Source organism: Platalea leucorodia (genome assembly GCF_965183815.1).
Source record: "Platalea leucorodia genome assembly, contig: HAP1_HAP1_SCAFFOLD_443, whole genome shotgun sequence".
Taxonomy (NCBI): Eukaryota; Metazoa; Chordata; class Aves; order Pelecaniformes; family Threskiornithidae; genus Platalea; species Platalea leucorodia.
Window position 1 is genome coordinate 12022 of NW_028121146.1, and position 21738 is coordinate 33759.

Consider the following 21738-nt stretch of genomic DNA (forward strand, 5'->3'; position numbering starts at 1 on the left):
ATCGTCTCAGCTCTTTTCAAACGTTATCTCCCTGCAGTCCTTGCCAAGGGAATGGCTCTGCCACAACGCATCCTCTTTCCCCTGGAGAAGATTTGCATGGACTGGCAGCAAAGACAGAGAGCTGGAGCAGGACTCCACAACCTGGGCAATACCTGCTACCTCAACTCCGTCCTGCAGTGCCTGACGTTTGGGGGGCATTGTGGAGGGGGGGCATTTGGGGGGCCCGTGGCACAAGAAACCTGTTTGGCAAGACTGGTGCTTCAGGAGAGTGCCCGATTAGGGGGAGTCTGGAGGGGGTTAAAGCAGCCTGGAGGCCTGGGCTCCCTCCAGCCCTGGCAGCGGGCAGAGCCCACAGAGGAGGGCAGTGCTGGGGGAAGTGGTGAGGAGCAGGTCCCGGGGCACTGCGCACGCTGGAGCCCAGAAGCGGGGGCAGTCCCAGGGGAGCAGCCTGACACCCGCGGTGTTGCTCTCCTTCGGGAAAGCCTGGTGGCAGGGGAGTCCTGAGGGAGCGGGGCTTAGAGCAGCCTGGGCGATGGAGCTGTCTCCCTCGGGGCACTGCGGCCCTTTCCCTCTCCCCCGCTGCCTGCCCTGCAGCTGTCCCTGCCTTTCCAGGGTGGTTTCCTTCACAGCACCCCTGGCCCAAACATCACCATCCTGGGGGCCCTGGGCAGCATCCTCTGGCCAGTGTGGGGCAAGGGGAGCGTGGGATTGTACGCAAGTGGTTCAGCTCTCCACGCTGAGTGGGGAGAGCTGCTGGGTGAAGCTGCTGGCCTGGCTCGCACAAGCCAAGCAAGATCTTTTCCAGCAATCCGGCATCGATGCACCCATTCTTTCCAGTCGGGATGCTCACGCGATCTGCCATCGCTGCTCTCTTCCAGGCTGCAGGTGCCCCAAACAGCAGAGGGAACGGCTGGTACCTCTGTTAGCAGGGACATGCTCCTAATGAAGAAGGGCCTATTTTGGATCAAGAAGCGCAGGCAGCCCTGTTTTGCCTCCCTGTAGATCCCCACAACTATCAGAAGAGATAGACAACAGGGCAGGTATTCATTCATTTCTGCAAATGGCGTAGACCAGCCTTTTCACTGGTGGTGTGAGTTAGCACTGGGAGGAGATAGGGCCAGTAAGGTCTCAATCAGGAGATGCAGCACGCATTTACATAAAAATGATCGCAGGGCTGGAACACCTCTGCTATGAGGAAAGGCTGAGAGAGCTGGGGTTGTTCAGCCAGGAGGAGAGAAGGCTGTGGGGAGACCTGATTGCAGCCTTTCAGTACTTCAAGGGGGCTTATAAGACAGATGGGGACAGACTTTTTAGGAGGGCCTGTAGCAATAGGACAAGGGGCAATGGTTTTAAACTAAAAGAGGGGAGATTCAGACTAGATAGAAGGAAGAAATTTTTTACGATGAGAGTGGTGAAACACTGGAACGGGTTGCCCAGAGAGGTGGTAGATGCCCCATCCATGGAAACATTCAAGGCCAGGCTGGATGGGGCTCTGAGCAACCTGATCTGGTTGAAGACGTCCCTGCCAATTGCAGGGGGGATGGACTAGATGACCTTTAAAGGTCCCTTCCATCCCAAAGCATTCTATGATTCTACAATACGTGTCTCTCTCAGCAGCTGATAATCAGAAGTAACCACATGTAATCACCAGCAAATCCACTAAGTGCACAGAAAAACAGCAGCATTGAATGCGCTGGACTCGTGGCCTCTCCTGGCTTCATGGGACATCAGCATTATGATAGCAGATCCATGAATGCTTCGGAAGGCTGCCACGTTCCTCTCTAAACTCACCCGCTGTTTGTTATGTGCCACAGGAATTCAAGCTACCACGCTGTGCTTCCCAGTCGCCATTCACTTCCAAAACCATCCAGCAGTCCACCTCACGTGTCTGAAAGTGAAACAGTGCTCTGGTTTAGCCCTCTGTCTCTGAGGGGGTGAGGGTAATTCACTTTTAGGAGACACAGGCTGGGAATCAAAGGCTGGTGGTAAAAGTCTGGTTTAGGTTGTGAAGTCAGCAGGAGGTTTGCCTCCGTGTCAGTGAATCCAAGGTGTCACTGGTTTTGTTCTGATGACGATACACACTCCTGCCACAGCTTCAAAGAAATAAAAGTACACTGATAAGTGGTTCACGAGAACTGTAGATGGCTCAGATTCTTCACTGACATTCTATGTCATTTTTAAGGGTTAGGGATATGGTTATATCTTTACGGGACACTACCTATAAATAAGAGATCTGTTGTGGATCGGTTGCAAAAAGATTTCAGGCAATGACTTGAATATTTGCTTTGGAAATTGCCCAAAGGGCAGGCAGTCACCTGGAAGATTTTCAGTTTGACTGCTTCTGCTTTTGCGCTATTTATTAGATAGCTAAGTTACACAGTGTTATCTATCATGTTTCAATAGGCTGTGAGCTATTTGTATTCTGAAGTTATTTTTAAAAGAGTTGACGAATTGTATCTGATCTGATCTGAATTCTCTCAGTGCCAGGAGGCACACAAGGCGCGAACATCGTTCTTCCACTTCAATCGGTCTGTGGCTGCGTGCCGTGCCGCTTCCGTCCACCCAAGGGCCACAGCGCAGTCTTCTGTTGGTTTTTTCCTCAGGACATGACCGATCCAATTCCATCTCCTCCTCCTCATTTCATTACTGATTTTCTCCATCTCCGCCATTTCACTTTTTTTTGAAAGTTGATGCTCATCGTTTCTGCAACTTTTTTTTTTTTTTTTTCCCGGGAGGAGGTAGTTGGGTGAATTGTATGCACTGTCATAATTGAGGAATACTGAATGAGGAGAGGTCAAGGCTGCCTTTGAGACAAATGCAAATCAGGTGGATGGCATTTGATAGCCACTTAACATTAAAGGTGCTCCTCAGGAAGATGCCATCTGCTGATTTAATGGCATCTAAAAGGACGTGCTCATGGTTTTGTAGCAGTAGCGTATTGAAAAAGGAAAATGTCACGAGGTTGCCGGTTTGACAAAAGATGGACAGGAGACTTTACAGGGCTGGTCTAAACTGTAGCTAATCTCTCTCCGCCTCCTCCGAGCAGGGCTGAGAGCACTTCTGGGAGTTTCTCTGTTTTTCCTGCAGTCCCTTCTGTGAGGCAGTGGACTTTGGACCACATTTATTTCCCAAATAAAGTTTTAGCAAGGTTGTTCTCCTCAGGCTTTGACCTGCCTACAGGATACCTGCAAAAGGTATGCCATTGTTTTACAGAGAGAAAGGGGAGAAAAAGAAAAGTGATTGTGCTACTTCTCCTTTGGTGGAAACACTTGGTTTATCTGTTCATCTTGCCTAGGTATACAGGGTTGGAGCCTAAGCTATGAGCCCAGCTCTCCCCTCTCCCATTTGGAGATGCACCTTCCCCTGCCCCATTGTAGGAAACCCAGGGATGGAGGCAGGGAGGGAGAGAGAGAGACCAACAGAGGCAGGCACAAAAGGGGAGAAGGGATGGGAGGGTTAGAAGGAGAGGGGAGAGACCGCTCTGCAGCACTGGCAGGCATGTCCGTTGCCTTCTCACCAGGCATAATCCCTGTGGGGAACACAAGCTCCCACAGCCATAACTCATCAATGTACAGCTGGAAGATGGATCTGCAAGCAGCAAACACCACTCCTTTGCCGTGGAATCACTCTTGGACCATAGCAAAGGTCCCGAGTCCTGCAACCAGGACACCCTGCCCAGGGAAAAGACAAAAGGGCTGATGAATGAGTACTTTAGAGAGAGGAAAAGTGAAAGCTTTGGTAAAAAAACCCCCATGTTCTCCATTTTTTTACTTCCCCTCCTCAAAATATTTGCAACCATCTCTTGGCTAGAGATGATCCCAGGCATTTCCAGCACAAGGAATACCCCTGGGATTTATTCCCAGGGATTATCTGTGGCACAGACCCAGGATAGAATCATAGAATCATAGAATCGTCAAGGTTGGAAAAGACCCTTAAGATCATCGAGTCCAACCGTCAACCTATCACTGCCAAGTCCATCTATACCATGTCTTCGAGCACCGTATCCATCTGTTCTTTAAATACCTCCAGGGATGGAGATTCAACCACTTCCCTGGGCAGCCTGTTCCAAAGTTTGACCACCCTCTCAGTGAAGAAGTTTTTCCTAATGTCTAACCTAAACCTCCCCTGGCATAGCTTAGGCCGTTTCCTCTCGTTCTACAACTCGTTACTAGGGAGAAGAGACCGACCCCAATCTCGCTACAGCCTCCTTTCAGGCAGTTGTAGAGAGCAATAAGGTCTCCCCTCAGCCTCCTCTTCTCCAGACTAAACAAACCCAGCTCCCTCAGCCGCCCCTCATAAGACTTGTGCTCTAGACCCTTCACCAACTTCGTTGCCCTCCTCTGGACATGCTCCAGCACCTCAATGTCCTTCTTGTGGTGAGGGGCCCAACACTGAACACAGTACTCGAGGTGCGGCCTCACCAGTGCCCAGTACAGGGGAACCATCATTTCCCTGGTCCTGCTGGCCACACTATTCCTGATACAAGCCAGGATGCCACTGGGCCTCTTGGCCACCTGAGCACACTGCTGGCTCATGTTCAGGCGGCTCTCAACCAATACCCCCAGGTCCTTTTCCGCCAGACAGCTCTCCAGCCACTCCTCCCCCAGCCTGTAGCATTGCATGGGGTTGTTGTGACCCAAGTGCAGGACCCGGCACTGAGTCTTGTTGAATCTCATGCAGTTGGCCCCGGCCCATCGGTCCAGCCTGTCCAGGTCCCTCTCTAGGGCCTTCCTACCCTCCAGCAGATCCACACTTCCACCCAACTTGGTGTCATCTGCAGACTTACTGAGGCTGCACTTGATCCCCTCGTCCAGATCATCAATGAAGATATTGAACAGAACTGGCCCCAGTACTGAGCCCTGCGGAACACCACTCGTGACCGGCCGCCAACTGGATTTGACTCCATTCACCACCACTCTCTGGGCTCGGCCGTCCAGCCAGTTTTTAACCCAGCTCAGAGTGCACCCATCCAAGCAGTGAGCTTCTCACGGCTTCCCAGCATTCTCCAGGAGAATGCTGTGGGAGACTGTGTCAAAGGCCTTACTAAAGTCCAAGTAGACAACATCCACAGCCTTCCCCTCATGCACTAAACAGGTCACCTTGTCATAGAAGGAGACCAGGTTAGTGAAACAGGATCTCCCTTTCATAAACCCATGCTGGCTGGGCCTGATCCCTCGGTTGTCCCGCACTTGCTGCATAATGGCACTCAAGGTGACCTGCTCCATGACCTTCCCCGGCACCGAGGTCAGGCTGACAGGCCTGTAGTTCCTGGGATCCTTCTTTCCACCCTTCTTGTAGAGGGGCGTCACGTTTGCTAATTTCCAGTCATCTGGGACCTCCCCAGTTGACCAGGACTGCTGATAAATAATGGAGACAGGCTTGGCCAGCTCCTCTGCCAGCTCCCTCAGTATTCTCGGGTGGATCCCATCTGGGCCCATGGACTTGTGCACATCCAGGTGGAGGAGCAGGTCAGTGACTGCCACCTCTTCAACAACTGGGACTTCACTCTGCGTCCTATCTCGGTCTCCCAGCTCAGGGGCCTGAAAAACCCGAGGATGACGAGCTTGACTATTAAAGACTGAGGCAAAGAAGGCATTAAGTACCTCTGCCTTCTCCTCATCCTTCATGGCAAGGTTACCTTCTGTATCCAACAAGGGAGGGAGATTCTCCCTGGCCCTCCTTTTGTCACTGACATATTTATAAAAACTTTTTTTGTTGTCTTTAACGGCGGTGGCCAGTTTAAGTTCCAGCTGTGCCTTCGCCTTTCTGATCTTCTCCCTGCATAACCTCACAACATCCTTGTAGTCCCCCTGGGTCACCTGCCCCTTCTCCAAAGGCGGTAAGCTCTCCTTTTTTTTCTGAGCTCTAGCCAAAGCTCTCTGTCCAGCCAGGCCGGTCTTCTCCCCCGCCTGCTCGACTTGCGGCACATGGGGACGGCCTGCTCCTGCGCCTTTAAGATTTCCTCCTTGAATAACATCCAGCCTTCCTGGACTCCTTTGCCCTTCAGGACTGCCTCCCAAGGGACTCTGTTAACCAGACTCCTGAACAGCCCAAAGTTCGCCCTTCTAAAGTTCAGGGTAGCGCTCTTGCTGACCCCCTTCCTTACCTCTCCTAGAACTGAAAACTCTATCATGTCATGGTCGTTGAGCCCAAGACAGCCTCCGACCACCACATCGCCCACCAGGCCTTCTCTGTTTGTGAACAGCAGGTCCAGCGGGGCGCCTCCCCTGGTTGGCTCGCTTACCAGCTGCATCAGGAAGTTCTCTCCCACACACTCCAGGAACCTCCGAGACTGCTTCCTCTCTGCCGTGTTGTATTTCCAGCAGATATCTGGTAAGTTGAAGTCTCCCACGAGAACAAGGGCTAGGGATTGTGAGACTTCAGCCAATCGCTTGTAGAATACTTCATCTGTTTCCTCATCCTGGTTGGGTGGTCTGTAACAGACTCCCACCATGATATCTGCCTTCTCCTCTAGACTAGAGAAACTGTGAGAGTCCTCCGGAAAGATCCTACAGGCTGTGGGATGCCTGAGTTTTAGGAGAACCCTCCAGGATACTCATCCACATTGTCCTGCAGCCAGAGACTTTCCACACAGAGGGCTGTGAAGATTTCTCCCCCAGTGAGCCCTCAGCATCCCCCCACTCAAGGCTGCCTTTAACCTTTCTCTGCATCACACAGAGGCAGCACACGTTCCTCCTCCACATGAAAATCCTCCCAGAAGGTCCCATAGGCGGTGGGATGTACCCGCTTTACGAGATCCCTCCAGGAACCACAGATGCTTTTCCCAGCAGCCAGAGACTTTCTGTGCAGAGGGTTTTCTCCCTCTGCACAGAGATTTCTCCCACAGTCAGCTCTCTGCATCCTCTCACCCCACACGAACTTTAATGTCTTTCTGCCCCACTCCTCTCCCTTTGGTGCCTGCAGGCAGAGCCCTCAGCCCTGCTGCCCTTTGCAGAGGAGCTGCTCCTGGGCAGAGCTGTCTCTCTGCAGCGCTGCCCAGCTGCCAGGAGCTCCCTCTGTCCCAGGAGCCCAGCCCAGCTCAGCAGCACAGGACCAGCCCAAGGCACCACTTTCTCTGCCCCCTCTGGGCTCCCTCCAGGTGTCCCTGGGGCTCCAGGGGAACCTGCTGTGAAATAGCCTGAAGGATTCATCGATGTTCCCTCCCTTAGCTGGGGAGAGACACTTACTCCCAGCAGTGGCATTTCTCCTGTCAGGAGAAAGATTTGGGCATGAAAATCATGTTTTCTTTTCCCATCATTAGACAGGACACCCAGAGAGGGACAGGGAATGATCTCCTTTACCCCTGCTGAGGGAAGGGATTCAGCTGAGTCAGTCGAGGCATCTCCTTCTGGGTTTGTAGTCCTTGGGCTAGAAGGGGACTAAACTTTATCCCATGCCTGCCACAGCCCCACAGGTGGTGGGTTTCTTCTTGCCTCAGTTCATACATGTGCACAAAATAGGCTCCTGCATGTGAGTTCCTTGTCTCAGTTCCCATGCTCATTGCTGGGGGTGGAGGCCAGGAGGGAGCTGTTCACACACAAACACCTGGTGACATTGGAGGTGCCAGAGGTGGTCAGGCAAAAATGCCAGGAGGCCTGCATGGAGGAGCAAGGACCTCCTGGCCAAACTCAGACATGAAAAGGAGCACAGAGAGGGTGGAAGCAGGGACAAGTAACCTGGGAGGAATATTGAGAGACTGTCCAAGCATGCAGAGAGGCAGTCTGGAAAACTGAAGCCCAAGTAGAACTGAATCTCATGAAGGATGTTAATGGCAAGAGGAAGGGTTTCTGTACTGACAGAGCTGACAAAAGCTATGGCAAAAGCTCTGAAAAAAGTGGGTGCACTGCTGAAGGAGGTGGGGGACCTATGACACAGGAGATGGGAAAGGCCATGGTACTGAATGCTGCCTTCACCTCCTCCTTTACTGGCAAGACAGGCCTTCAGCAATCCCAGTCCCAGAGACCAGTGGGGAAAGTCAGGAGCCAGGCAGCCATACCCCTGGTGCAAGAGGATCAGGTCAGGGAATACGTAAGCAATCTGGACATACCTAAGTCTCTGGGCCCTGATGGGATGCAGCCACGAGTGCTGAGGGAACTGGCAGATGTCATTGCGAGGCCACTCTCAGTAATCTTTTACCAATCATCAAAACTGGGGGAAGTGGCTGAAGAGTGGAGGAAATCAAATGTCAGTCCTATCTTCAAGAAGAGCAAGAAGGAGGACCCAGGGAACTGCAGGCCACTCGACCTCACCTCTCTCCCTGGCAAGGTGATAGAGCAAAGAATCCTGGAAACTATGTTTCCAGGCACATTGTACTGGTTTTGGCTGGGAGGGAGTTAATTTTCTTCATAGCAGCCCGTATGGTGCTATGTGTGGGATTTGTGACCAAAACAGTGTTGACAGCACCCCAATGTTGTAGCTATTGCTGAACTGGGTTTGCACAGCATCAAGGCCTTCTCTGCTTCTCTCCCTTCCTCCGCAGCGAGTAAACTGTATTTGTGGATGAGGGAAGAGCAGGGGACGTCATTTAGCAAGGCAAAGCTTTACACTGTGTCTTGGTGTCCAGGTGCAGGTTTTGGAAGGGGTGGGGCTGCAGGGGTGGTCTCTGTGAGAAGAGACCAGGGGCTGCCTCCATGCCAGGCAGAGCTGCTTCCAGCTGGCTCCAAACAGACCCATCGCTGGCCAAAGCTGAGCCCATCAACAAGGATGGTGGAACCTCTGTGAAAGTGTATTTAAGAAAGGTCACAACCGCCAAAGTGGGAGAGGAGTGAGGGAAACAATAGTGGGAGAAACAGCCCTGCAGGCACAGAGGTTGGTGAAGAAGGAGGTGCTTCAGGCACCAGAGCAGGTTCCCTGCAGCCCATGGCAGAGAGCACGGCGGAGAAGGTAAGCCCTGCAGTCTGTGGAGGACCCAACACTGGAGACGTAGGATATTTCCTGCAAGAATGGTGGCTTGAGGAGAGCCCATGCTGGAGCAAGTTTGTCTGAAAGGACTGTAGCCCACAAGATGGACCCCATGGGAAAAGTGTGAGAAGGAAGGAGCAGCAGAGAGGACCTGTTCTGGACTGACCACAGCCTCCATTGCCCATCCCCCTGCACTGCTCAGGGGTAGAAGAGTTGGGAACAAAGGGGTGAAGTTGAGCTGGGGAAAACAGGGTGGTGGGAGGGAGGCCTTCCAGGGGGAAGGAGATAAGGTCTCACCAGCCCCACGCTTCTTCCACCTCAAGCTTTTGCAGCTGCGCATGCCTGGCCTGCCCACTTACCTTTGCCACTGTCACGTTTGTACAAGGCCCCCACACATCTTGACACAGCCAGTGCGAGCTGGCTTCCACCAAACCTGGAGCCCACGGGGCCTTGGAGGCAGGGAGGGGCCAGGTCCCCTCTGCCTGAGGCTGGGCACAGCTTTTCCCTGGGAACCTCCCTGAGGAGCCTCCTCCTGTGTGTCAGCCTGGGGCCTGGCACCGCTGCCACAGGGACAAGGGCTGGGGGGGCAAGGCAGGGCTGAAGTAGCTCAGCTGGGAGAGCGTTAGGCTGAAGAGCTAAAGGTCCCTGCTTCAACCCCAGGCTTCAGCAATCATTTTCTCCCTTACATGTTTGCAAAGCCCATCTGCCTTCTTCCAGCCTGCCCCAGCCCTGCTTGCTCCTTCACCTCTTGCCAGAGCACCATTGCAGCTCTGTAGCTGTAGATCTGTGGCTTAGAAGGAGCCTTCCTCCAGCACCAACAGTCCCCAGCCTCCCCCAGGGCAGGACTCGCCCTTCAGAGCTCCTCCGAGGTGGTCTCCAGCTGTCCCTCCTTCCCTGCTCCACAGGGATCGAGATCTCTCCTCTGCGGGGTCTCTGCAAAGCCCCTGTCTCTCTCCTCTTTGTCATTCTCAGTGGTGCACAGACTGGTCCCATCCTCACACACCTCCTTCACCTGGACCCCATTTCCCAGACCAGAGGCCACCATCCCCGCAGTCCCAGGGAGACGCACTCCCTGGAGCTGAGGCCTGAATGGCAGCATCCTCCCTCCAGAGCTCTGTCGCAGTAAGACCTCTGATGTGCCCAGGAGAGCTGACAAAGCCGTGCTGAGGATCATTCAGCTGGTGCTCTCCAGCTGTCCAGCACCTCCACAGGAGTTTGGCTTTTAAAGTAACTGAGCGCCAGTGAGAGGGCAGGGGGAGGGAGAGACTGTCTGTCCAAGCAAGGTTACTGTCTGGCCAGCTTTGAGCATGAGCTTGAAAATGCTTGGCTGCAGGGACAGTGCCTGCAGGACTCTCACTGCTCCCAAAGAGTCCTTCTAGGTTGTTGCTGAGCAAGAATAGGAGAGTCACTGATAAGGATGGGCCCTGGGGCCATGTGTGCAAAGCAGACTGGATGAGCAGCCCATCCCCTTACCTCCTCCACTCAACCCCTCCAGATGTTCACGGTGACTGCGGTCTGGTTTTCATTCCCCCAAACCCTCTCTGCCCGGCAGGGGCTCAGTGGGGAACAAATCTATGGCACTGGGCAACACAATTGCCCCAGCTGTAGCACCACGAGGACACCACCCCTGCGTGTGGCCAAACCGTTGGCCTTTCAGTTAACAGCTGACCATGCTCACCCACCCTGCCACAGAGACCCTTAGCCCCAGGGAGACGGAAGCTTGCCCTTCCCCCCACCTCCAGGGATGCTGGGGGGCAGAGGGGTGCAGGGGGAGGTCCAGTGCCTGGATGAGGGGCTGTGAGCTTTCTGCTCCTGTGTCCCCTCCACCGCATGCCCTGGGCTGCCATCAGAGCCTGGGGGCACCTCAGCCCAGGGAGGGCATTTCCCTCAGCCTGTTGCTCTGCTCCTGCTCTGGAGTTGGGGACAGATGTGACACAGAGGGCTGTAGCCCTGGGGGGCAGGGGAGGCTCAAGGGAAGGGCTTTGCTCTTTTCCATCAAAACACCCCAGGGTGGGCCAGAGTGTGGGAGCAGTGCCTGCAGCAAGAGCCTTCTTCTGCCCCATTGCCCTGCAGAGACATGGAGGGGCAGTGCTTTGTAGCACAGCCCTGTGCCAGGATCAGGCCCCAGTGCAGAGGCAGTCTGGACTTCCCCCATCTCAGGAGGGTTCAAATGCTCTTTTCTGCACACCTGAGCAGAGAGAGCCTGTTTCATGGCATTCTGGGGCCTGAACCATCTGGCCCTGCAGGCTGGGTCTGTGCTCTGGAGCAATGCAGGATCATCCCTGTGCCCCAGGTCTGGGCTTGCTCCTGCAGCTCCCGAGGACCTCCCTGAGGCTGTGACAGTGAGACCCCAACCCTCTGCACTGCTGCCCCACGCTGGGCAGAGCACGGCTCTGGGAAGTCCACGGGAGAGCAGCGTTTCCAGGGCGAGACCCCCAAGGGGATGGGTGACACCCATGGGCACTGCAAACACAGCTTCCATGCCATGGGAAACCCCCACCGGGGCAGGCTCCAGCCCTGCATCTCCACAGGGAGAGATGGGCCCAGGTTTGGGGATGGAGGGGCTGGCTTGGGACCGGGGGCTGCCAGCAGGAAAGCTCTAGGGACCAGGGCAGAGGGGTGTGTGAGCCTGGGCTCCCCCTGGGCCCCGCAGGGTCACCCCAGGGGTGGAGGAGCTCCCAGCAGGGAATGGGGCAACACTGCTGTGGGAGGGAAAAAGCGATTGGGGAACCCCGAGGTGAAGAGATGGACACTCATGGGACCTTGGAGAGAGACATTTTGGCTGGAAACTGTGGCTGCCAGGATGGAAATGTCTCTGTCAGCAGGAATATTCCCCAGGAACCATGAGCTCTCGCAGCCCCACAATCTGACCCCGAGACTGCTGTCCGTCCTTGAGACGTGCCCCTTCCCCACCACCATGTCTTTGTGCTCTGCTCCTCCCGATCAGCCTCAGGGAGACACCCCGACACCTGGCCAGGCAAGCACCAGCTGTGGCTCAAACCCCTAAAGGCTTTTAATAAGAACAAATCTGGAGGCACGATGCAAAAACAGGGGAATACAAAGAGAGGAAATGCCCGGCTGTTTCTGCTGCCTGTGGAAAAAGGGAGACGGTTCCCCGGTGCTCACGGCTCTCCCAGCTGCACAGACCTCTCCTCCCTCCTGGCTGCACCCAGCTGCATGGCAGGGACGGGCTCTCCTGGCGCGGGGCTCAGGGACTGTTGTGCACTGAGCTGCAGTGGCACAGCCTGTGTGTCCTCAGGGGGATGTGCCAGAGACACCTCTTCAGCATCGTCATAGCCTGTGCTCTCTGGGGACAGGGACCAGGCATCTCCCTCAGCTCCAGGGGCCCCAGCGTGTCCCTGGGAGCACAGCTTTGCTCCTGCAAGCAGCAAGGCAGCCATTGCATGTTCAGTCCATGGGGTGCCCCTCCTGCTTTGTACATCATTTTCCTCCCTTTTCCTCACCAGTCCAGAGATGTTCAGCTCCCTCTCCCACCCCTAGGCCCCCAAGTAAAACTCTGGGTGCATTTTCCCCAATCCCAGGAGGTTGGGCTACCTGTAGAGCAAGGATTCATCCGGCACCAGGGATGGCAGCCCAGGAACCAGCAGCGCTCTCTTTCCCTCTCACCTCCAGGTGCATCCCTGGGTCCTGCTGCCTCCTCTCGTGCCCTGGCCATTTCCCAGCCTCCCTGCCCAGGGGCACGATCCTCCCCAGGCTCAGAAACCTCCCTGGCATCATCATAGCCATCCGCCGGGTCACCTCCAGGCAGGACAGGGACGTCTGAAAGGAGAGGGGAGTTGGTGACAGGGAGAAGATGCATTTGCAGAGCAGAGGATGGGGCTCAGACACCGGTGTTGGCAGCACCACAGGAGACACCCCCTGTCACTCTGATGGTGACACTCAGTGACACCGCTGTTCTGCACATGTCTGCAGGGAGGAGAGATCCACTCCTTCCCGCACCCTATTACCTGCTGCTGATCCCGGAGCATCTTCCTCCTTGCTGTCCGCGGGGTAGGGCTGCAGCTTGGTCAGGGACCCCTCTGAAAAGGAGCCTGGAGAGAGGCACAGCAGCTGTTATGGCAGTGCGCTCCGCTGACCAGGCTTGTGGTCAGTGCTGCTGGGGACGGGGGACCCACAGAGGCAGGGCTGAGTGGGCAGAAGGACTCAGGACTCACCCTGCTCCCCTGGGACAAACCCTGTCTCAAAGGGGCTCCCAGAGCTGCCCCGGGACCGCCCCTTCCCTCCCCCCTCAGGTGTCCCATAGGGGTGCAGGGACAGGCAGAGAGGGGCTGTCCCCAGCTGGGATGGGAAGAACTGGTGGGGAGGAAGCTCCTCTCTTGGGCCCAGGACCTGGCTGCTCTCCCCACAGCCCCCACAGCCCCAGCACTGCAGGGACCATGGGCCAGGGGACTGCAGGGGGTCAGCCATGGGTGGGGGGAGAGGGGGAAGAGCCTGGCAGATGTGCCCCCAGGGAGGAACCCACACCCACCTGAGCCACTGAACCTCGCCTGCTTCTCCCACACCGGGCTGTAACCGATCTCCTCATACACGGCCTCAGGGAAGGGCTCCCAAGCTCTCCCAGAGCCTGTGGACAGCAGCAGGGCTGGCCCAGGGACAGGCAGAGACGGGACAGGATCCCACTCTGCTCCCCCAGCTTTGGTCCTCTGGGCCAGCAGATGGCTATCGCCACAGCACAGCCCTGCTGTGCTGTCTGGTCACTGCTACCACTTCCTCAGTGAGGGCAATGTCCCCATGGACATGGCCTGGGGCAGCGACACCCTTGCAACGTCCCCTCAGAAACAGCCCCTGTGCCCCACTGGCCCCTGGGTCAGCTCCTTGATGCTGAGCTTGGAGCAGCTCCCGCTTTCCCTCTTCCCCTGGAGCTGGCCCCTCTCTGCCCCATGGATCGTGGGTGGAGGTCAGGGCTGGACAGAGGAACAGCCTGGGGGCCTGAAACCATGGGGATCGACCCTGCTGCCCCGCATTCATCCTGGCATCTCCCCTGCCCCACAGCCCCCTCCAGAGCTGCCCAGAGAGCTGCCAGTGTGATGTCCTCCTCTGTCTCACCTCTGCTCCCATCTTCCCCAGCCCAGCTCTGCCATTTCTGTCATCCTCCCATCCACAACTCCCCCATGTGTCTGGAGTCTCTCTGCCCCTTGCTGCTGGTGGCCCATGGTCAGGCAGTCAAGGAGGCGGTGCATGGGAATGAAGGCAGCACACACCCTTATCCCCCCAGCTCTGCCTGTGCCACTCACTCACACCTCACAGCACCCCTGGCCTTGCCAGGAGGCATCTTTCCCCACGACCCACCTCCGCGCCCAGCCCTGGCGCTTCGCACTTGCCCAGCCAGGAGGGCCAGGACAAGGAGGAGAAGGGCCCCCAGGATGATGCAGATGATGACTGGCAATGAGACTCTGCCGCTGGAGGACGGACGGCCCCGGCTGGGATCTGCATGGCAGGAGCACAAAAAGGGCAGCACGAGGCCTGGGAGAGGTAGGGGCTGGGACACCCCAGTCCTGACCCCCATTACACGAGGGGTAGATGACCCCAGGAGTGAGTCATGAGGAAGATCCCATACTGCTGTGTATATGACAGCCCTTCCCAACGTCCCCACCCCACTGCTATCCCAGTGCCACTTTCTGAGAGTTTCGCATCCTGGCAAGGAGCCCCTTCCCTCCCGCCATGGGTCACAGCTGGCCCTGAGAAGACCCCGCGCCGGCAGGGAGGACAGGTTACCTGGTCGGAGCGTAGGTGCTGCTGTCGTGGGTGCAGCTGTAGAAGAGGAGAAGGAGAGCTGGGCTGAGAGGGAGGGTGTGCAGGTACCAGGGAACCTCCTCTCTCACACACCGTGTGTGCGTGCGTGTGTGCATGTATCCCTGACACATCCCACCCAAATTGCCCCTCCTGCAAAACTGGTCAGGGTGGCCAGGACAGGGCCCAGGGCCCTGCTCTGGCTATTGGGCAGGGTGGCGCAGGCAGCCCAGGAGATGCCCCTGGGGGCTGCAGGGCCCTGTAGGCAGAAGCCAGAGGACATCCAGCCCCACAGAGGCTGCTGCCCACTTGGCACCAAGCTCCCAGGCTCCACAAGGCCTTGCTCTCAGGAGCTCTGCCAAGAGCTCCAGCAAGGGTCCCAGCCCTGCCGCTCACCTAAGCAGCGCACGGCAGCATCCTCCTTGTGCCGGCAGGCACCGCTGTCCCCAGGCCGAGCCCAGCAGTCCTGCAGAGATGGCTCTGTCCCCCGGCACTCCACCTGCTCCAGCCAGATGGGGCCCGTCCCCTCCCCAAACGCAGCCTCGTCCAGGGCAGACACCGCGGGGCCACAGCCCAGCTGCCTGCACGCCACCTCGGCATCCTGCATGTCCCAGGAGTCGTCGCACACCGTCCCCCAGGAGCCACGGTGCCAGACCTCCACTCTGCCCGAGCACCCGTCCTCGCCTCCCACGGCACGAATCTTCTCCCTGTCTGGAGAAGGCAGAGACCTCCCAGGGCACCGGGACAGCAGGCAGAGCCCTGCCAGGCCAGAGGGGCATGCAGAGGAGCAGCTACCTGTGCAGCTCGTGGAGTTTGGGCACATGGTCCCCAGGGCCGCGGGTGTTTCTGGCTGACTCCCTGCAGAAGGAAATCCTGCTGTGAAGGGGCTGCTGAAGGGGGTCGTGCAGCAGAGCGTGGGGCTGAGCTCTGCTCACGCCACCCCGTGCCGCCTCGCTCATGGCAGCAGCTGAACCCCAGTCATTCAGGGGACACGCACGGCAATGTGGGGGACCCTGACTGCTCAGCCCCAGAGGGACCCTGGTTCACAGAGCAGCAGGAGGGTGTCCGTGGAGGGGACGCTCCTTGGAGCCCTGGCTGGGCTCTCCTGAGACCTCACCTGCAGACACCTCTGCCTCCCCTGGGCGCTGCTGGGAGCCCAGCTGGCAACTGCTGGGGAATGTGTGGGGCTCTGAGAGCTGAAGTCCCATTTGTGCCACCACAAGCAGCAGGGTCTGGCATGTAAAGTAACAGCCCCTGTGGGCCCTGTCTCTGCGCTTGACTGTGCCCAGCAGGGAGCAGGAGCTGGGGGGATGCTGGTGCCCACAGAGCTCCGAATTACCATTGCAGGTGATGTGGGTCTCGTCTCGCAGGTCATCACACGACTGTGGGTCCCAGGGAGCAGAAGGACACTGCCAGAAGGAGCTGTTTCTCTCCCCACACTCCACGCGATCCAGCCAGGTGAGGCCAGACACCCTACCATAGGGCAGGTGTGTTTCCAGGGTCCCTCCATCCCCACAGCCCAGCTCCTTGCATGCCAGCGACACCGTTCTGGGAGTCATTGAGTTGGAGCAAACGGTCCCCCATTTGCCATTGTAGAACACCTGCAGGCGCCCGGAGCAGTTGGTGCTGTTGTGCAGCCTCAGGGCCATGAAATCTGGGAGGAAAGAGCCCAGAGGGGAACAGGCTGGTCTGGGGCTATGGGAGCAGAGAAGCCTCTTCACCCCCCAGGCCCTCAGCCAGGCAGAGGCACGGCCAGCAAGTCACCCTTTTGCCAGGGGCAGAGAGAAGTCCCTGACGGACAGACACCCATGCCCTCCGCGCTAACCCTTGGGGACAGCTCAGCTTACAAGGGGCCCCCAGTGGGACCGAGGGGGTTTGTGCATGGGTGTCCCCAGGACAGGCTCAGGCAGGGGCTCAGAGGCAGCCAGGGACAGCCTCGGATGTTGCTGGCTCTCCCCTTGTCCTGGTCTCCCCGGGCACTGGGCTCCCACCACAGCTCCCAGCACAGACCTGAGCAGACGACTCCTGCGTCCTCATTGGGCCCACAGTCGTGCTGCCCCCAGGACCCTGCCGGGCAATCCCAGAGAGCAGCTTCGGCCCCGGAGCAGTTCACGCTGTCCAGCCATATCTGACCAGAGCCTTCCCCAAACCGAGCGGAGCCAGCCGCCTTCACCGCCCCTCCGCAGCCCAGCTGCTGGCAAACGACGGCGGCATCAGACAGGTCCCAGCCGTCATCGTAGACAGTCCCCCAGCTGCCCTGGTGGTAGATCTCCACTCTCCCAGCACAGCGCCCGGGCCCGTTCACCAGCCGGACCTGCCGGCTCCCTGCAGCAGGAAGAAACCCCAGCTGCCATCAGGGGCCGGCTGCCCACCCAGCCCAGAGCCTGGGGGGCCTGTGCAGTGCCACTCACCCCAGCAAACGACCCCCACGTCCTCTGCAATCCCTGCTGCCAGCGCGCTCATGGGCAGGGAGGTGTTGCAGAGGGTCAGGTTGGCCTCGTGCCCTGCGCACCGGACCCCTCGCAGCCCCACGGGACCCGTCCCTCTCTGAGGCTTCGCGGGGTTGTAGGCTCTCTCTGCCTCTCCGCACCGCAGCTGCCGGCACACCACGCTGGCCTCCTGCATGTCCCACTGCTCATCCAGGACTCGGCCCCACGTCCCGCGCTGCAAGATCTCCACTCGCCCGTCGCACCGGCTCCCTCCACCCACCAGCCGCAGGGCTGTGGAGCTGCCTGGGCCTGGGGAGAGCAGCCATGCCCCAGCCCTCAGCAGCACCAGACAGCCCACAAACCTGCAGCACCTCTCCAGGCTCTCCAACCCTCACAACACCCTGCAGCTCACCTGCCTGCCCCCAGCCCTCTGCGGTCAGCTTCAGGAGCAGCTTTCCACAGGCTTGGTTCCCCAGTCCCTGAGCCTTCCTGAGCAAGACACTCCCTTTGCTCTTGGTGGGGCAGAGCCACCCAACACGTCCCTGCTGAGGCAGATGGGGCAGCTCCTGCAGGAGGGAGCAGCAGCCGGTGGTGGCCTGGGGACAGGCAGCCCCAGGACAAGCCTTGCCCCACCTCAGCGCTGGCCTTGGCACTGCTGAGCCATGGGGCAGAGCACACACGCCTCTGCCCTTCTGCATCCCTGGGGATCTGGGCCTGGGAGCCTGTGTCCCTGGCAGGGAGCAGAGCAAGGGGGGGCCTTTCCGATCACACAGGAGAAGTTTGGGCCTGATCCCCTGTGTGGGGCAGAGATTCCTGGTGAAGCTAGGGTTTCTTTCGTTAGAAATTCATCCTGGTGCTGCCATGGGGTCCTCTGCTTTGGGTGGCCGTGTCACACCCAAGGGATAAATGGAGTTAACACAGCATTGTCCCAGCACTCACCTGAGCAAATGACAGCAGCATCGTTCTCATGGGAGCACGGTGAGGCCCCCAGGGTGGTCACTGGGCACTGTCCCAGGTGGGCTTCAGTCCCATCACAGTGGAATGAATCTCTCCATACAGGTCCCGTGCCTCTCCCAAAATGCCCTCCTCTGGGAATGGACTCAGCAAACCCGCAGTCGAGGTGACGACAGAGAACGTGGGCGTCCAAGAGATCCCAGCGGGAGGCACAGAGGGTGCCCCAGGTCCCCAGCACCTGCACCTCCACCCTCCCCTCACATGCCGTGCTGCCGTTCACCAGCCTGAACCCTGTGTCATCGGGAACAGAGAAGGATGAGGGAGGGTGGACTTGTGCTCTCACTTCCTCAGGAGATGAAGGAGCAGCCAAATGTAGGAAAGCCTGTCTTTCTCCTCTTTCTGCCTGATTTTAGGGCTGCAGACAACCACATCACCCCTCCAGCCCTCACACCCAGCACAGCATGGCACTGTCCCTGCCCTGCTCCCCTTGGCCCCAGCACACCCCCAGATATGGAACACCCCACCCTCAGTCCTTACGGGTACAGGTGACACCAGCGGCATTCGTGTGGGTGCAGGGCTGGTCTCTGCGGGATCCCCTGGGGCAGGAGATGAGAAGGGATTCATTCCCCACACACTGCAGCTCTCTGTCCCACATGGCACCAACACCTTCTCCAAAGTGAGCTGCCCTGGGCACAGACAGGGCTGCGCCACACTGCAACTCCCCGCAGACCACGTCGGCAGCTTTGGGACCAAAGTCTGAGTCACAGACAGTTTTCCACTGGTCCCCATCGCGGATCTCCACGCGTCCTGAGCAGGGGCTCTCCCCTCCGACCAGCCGGACAAATCCTGGAGCAATCAAAGTCCCCACAGAGTTCCCAGAGCCCTCTGGCAGTTACATGCCCACGTCCCACCTGGTCTGCAAGGTGGCCACAGGCAAAGAGCCCCACGACCCTCCCAGCAGCTCCCAGGGGCTGCTGATGGCACAAACACACCAGGGACACCCTGCCGCTCCTCAGCCATCAGCACAGCACTTGTGGCCTTGCTTCTCTCCCAAACCCCCAGCTGTAGGCACTGCTCGGACAAACTGCTGCCATTTTGGAGACCCTGGGCTTCCTGGCAGCACTGCGAGCACTTGGGGCCCAGGGAGACTGGCCAAGGCACTGTTGGCTGCTGCAGCCTGATCTGCCCACTGAGCTCAGGGCCTGGCTGAGGAACCCTTGGAATTCCCAGTAACACACCCTTCTCTCAGGGCGGTCTCAGGCTGTTGGGGCACTGCTGTTAGATGGGCCATTTCACGGGGTACAGCTATGGCACAGCTCTATGTACAGTCAATGTCTGTGCCAGCCCCCCACTCTGGCACCTGCCCAGGGAGGGGGTCCTCAGCCAGGGCCAGAGTGCACTGCCAGGCACGCACATCCCCATCAACGGCCAGGCAGAGGGCAGGAGAGCGGGCAGAGGGGCAGCCCTGGGCTGACACGAGCTCCCGGTGCAAGGACAGGCACCAAGGAGAGCCAGAAAGTGCTGGCAAATCCCCCGTGGAACAGAGCAGCCAGGTGCTGGGGCAGGCAGGAGAGGCTGGGAAGCAGGTCACCACTGCCTGCACTCCCTCTGGGCTGGCTCTCGTGGGGTGGCCGTGGGCCACCCTGCTCCTCTGCCCAAGCCCAGTGCTCCTCCCCTCTGAGCAGCTCTTCTGCTTTGGGGGCCATCTTGGGCCCTCCCCAGGGGCTGTTGCTGGCCATGTGAGCTGTTCTCAGTGCCTCTAGCATGGGGGCACCTGGTCCTCGGTGCTGCCAGGCAGCTCCTGGATGAGCCAGAGGAGAGAGATGGGAAGGAACAGATACTGCGGAGCAGGGTGGGCCATTCACCTCCCAGCCCCAGGAGGTTGGGCTGAGCCGCATCTGGGGCCAGGCAGTGGTGAGTTACCCCCGGGCTTTCCTCAGGGACTGGGGAAACCAGCAATGACAGTCCCAGCTCGGCAGTGTGACCGGCCACACTGGGCCCTGCTCCAGTACCCCCTCATTGTTCCCTGAGGGCATAGCCAGGTCCCTTCCCCCATCCTGGCCACAAAGGTAGGAAACAGGCTGGCCCCTTACCTGAACACGTCACTCCTGCGTCAAACCTGTGAGCACAGTATTGTCGAATCCATTCTTGGTTTGTACATTCAGACAGAGCAGACTCAGTGCCATGACACTCAACGCCAGCCATCCAAATGGGGCCAGATCCTGGCCCAAAGTGTGCATCCTCATGAGCTTCAACAGCAGACCCACAGCCCAGCTGCTTACAAACCACTGCAGCATCGTTCATGTCCCAGTAATGACCACACACGGTCCCCCACTGGCCCTGGTGTTTCACCTCCACTCTCCCAGCACAGCGCCTGCCGCCATCCTCCAGCCTCACCTCCGCAGCCCCTTCAAACACCAAAACACAGGACCGGTCAGGAGAGGGCCAAGCCCCAGGCTGCAGGTCTGGGAGTTGAGTCACAGCACCAGGCTGGGAGCCCTCTCCTCCCTGAGCTGTGCCTGGGGAAGTGTGGGGGTCCCTCCTCTCCCCACGGGCTGTGCAGGCTGGGGGGGCCAACTCCAGCCCTGCTGGGCCATTCACTGCCCCACAGCCCTTGGCACCTCCTCCCACTCCAACAGCCCCCTGCCCATGCCCACCCACACACCGTGCCCCCAGGCCCTGCACAGGGCACCGTCTCCTCCCCAGCCAAGCACACCCTGGAAAGCCCCATGGCCCCAGGCCCGCAGCTTCCCCTGCCCACAACCTGCCCTGCCACCACCCAAACCCACACCACTCCCAGGGCTTTCCATGTCCTCAGGGAGCACCGAGATGATCCCAAGGGTCCCCCCAACCCATGTCCCCTCCTCATCCCAGGCATCAGCCCGGCCCCTGTGCTTGGCTGGGGCCCCCGGGAAGGAAACTTCTCTGCCAGCTGTGGGTGCAGACAGCCCGGGCCCCTTCTCTCTGTGGGGCACAAACTGCCTTCCTGGGGTTGGGGTTCCCCTGCACCCTGGGGCAGGGAGCAGCACACAAACCCTCCGGGGCACCCTGGAGATTGTCTGTGTCCTGGGGATCGCTGAGTGCTGCCATCACCACCTGGGCCACTGCCAGCCTCAGGGGCACAGACCTGGGGAACAAGGGGTCCCAAAAGGGTCACCCAGGATGGGGGAGTCCATAAATGCAGGCAGGCACAGGCTGCCTTAAACAGAGAGAGGCACAGGGAAAGGCACAAGGTCCATGGACCTGAGCACCTTCTGACCCTTGTCTCAGTGGAGCCTGGAAAGAAACCCCATTCCCAAAGGGATCCCGATGACCCTGCTGGTACCCGCTGGCCCTGGGCTGTGAGACAAGGAACCGGCACTTACCCCTGCACAGCTGCACCCAGAGGAGCAGCCACAGCACCCGAGGGGACAGGAGTGCCTCCATCCCCATCCTGAGCCTCCTGCGCGGCTGGCACAGCCCTGCTGCGCCCCACTCCCTGCCACGGCTCCTGGGGACTCATGGGGACAACGACGATGGGAGGGTAACATATCTCTGCAGATGCCGACCCAGCTGCAGGAGGAGCCAATCAAAGCAGCAGCAGCACCTTTTGAGACGTTATCGGGAGCTATCTCCCCTCCGACACAGCCCAGCCCTCCAATGAACTTCTCCAGCGCCGTTCATGACCATATATGAAGGACATATGCGTCCCGCTACAGGTATC

At 58.5% G+C, this 21738-nt stretch overlaps 1 protein-coding gene across 1 annotated transcript; it reads right to left on the reverse strand.

The window, feature by feature from the left end:
• Positions 1 to 16662: 16662 nt before the first annotated feature.
• LOC309604189 (scavenger receptor cysteine-rich domain-containing protein SCART1-like) lies at positions 16663 to 18326 on the reverse strand (the record flags this gene model as incomplete). The annotated part of the gene is made up of 3 exons (XM_082339121.1): positions 16663 to 16977; positions 17064 to 17380; positions 18017 to 18326. Coding segments are annotated over 3 exons (942 nt in total), but the record flags the coding sequence as incomplete, so codon positions are not given.
• Positions 18327 to 21738: the final 3412 nt, after the last annotated feature.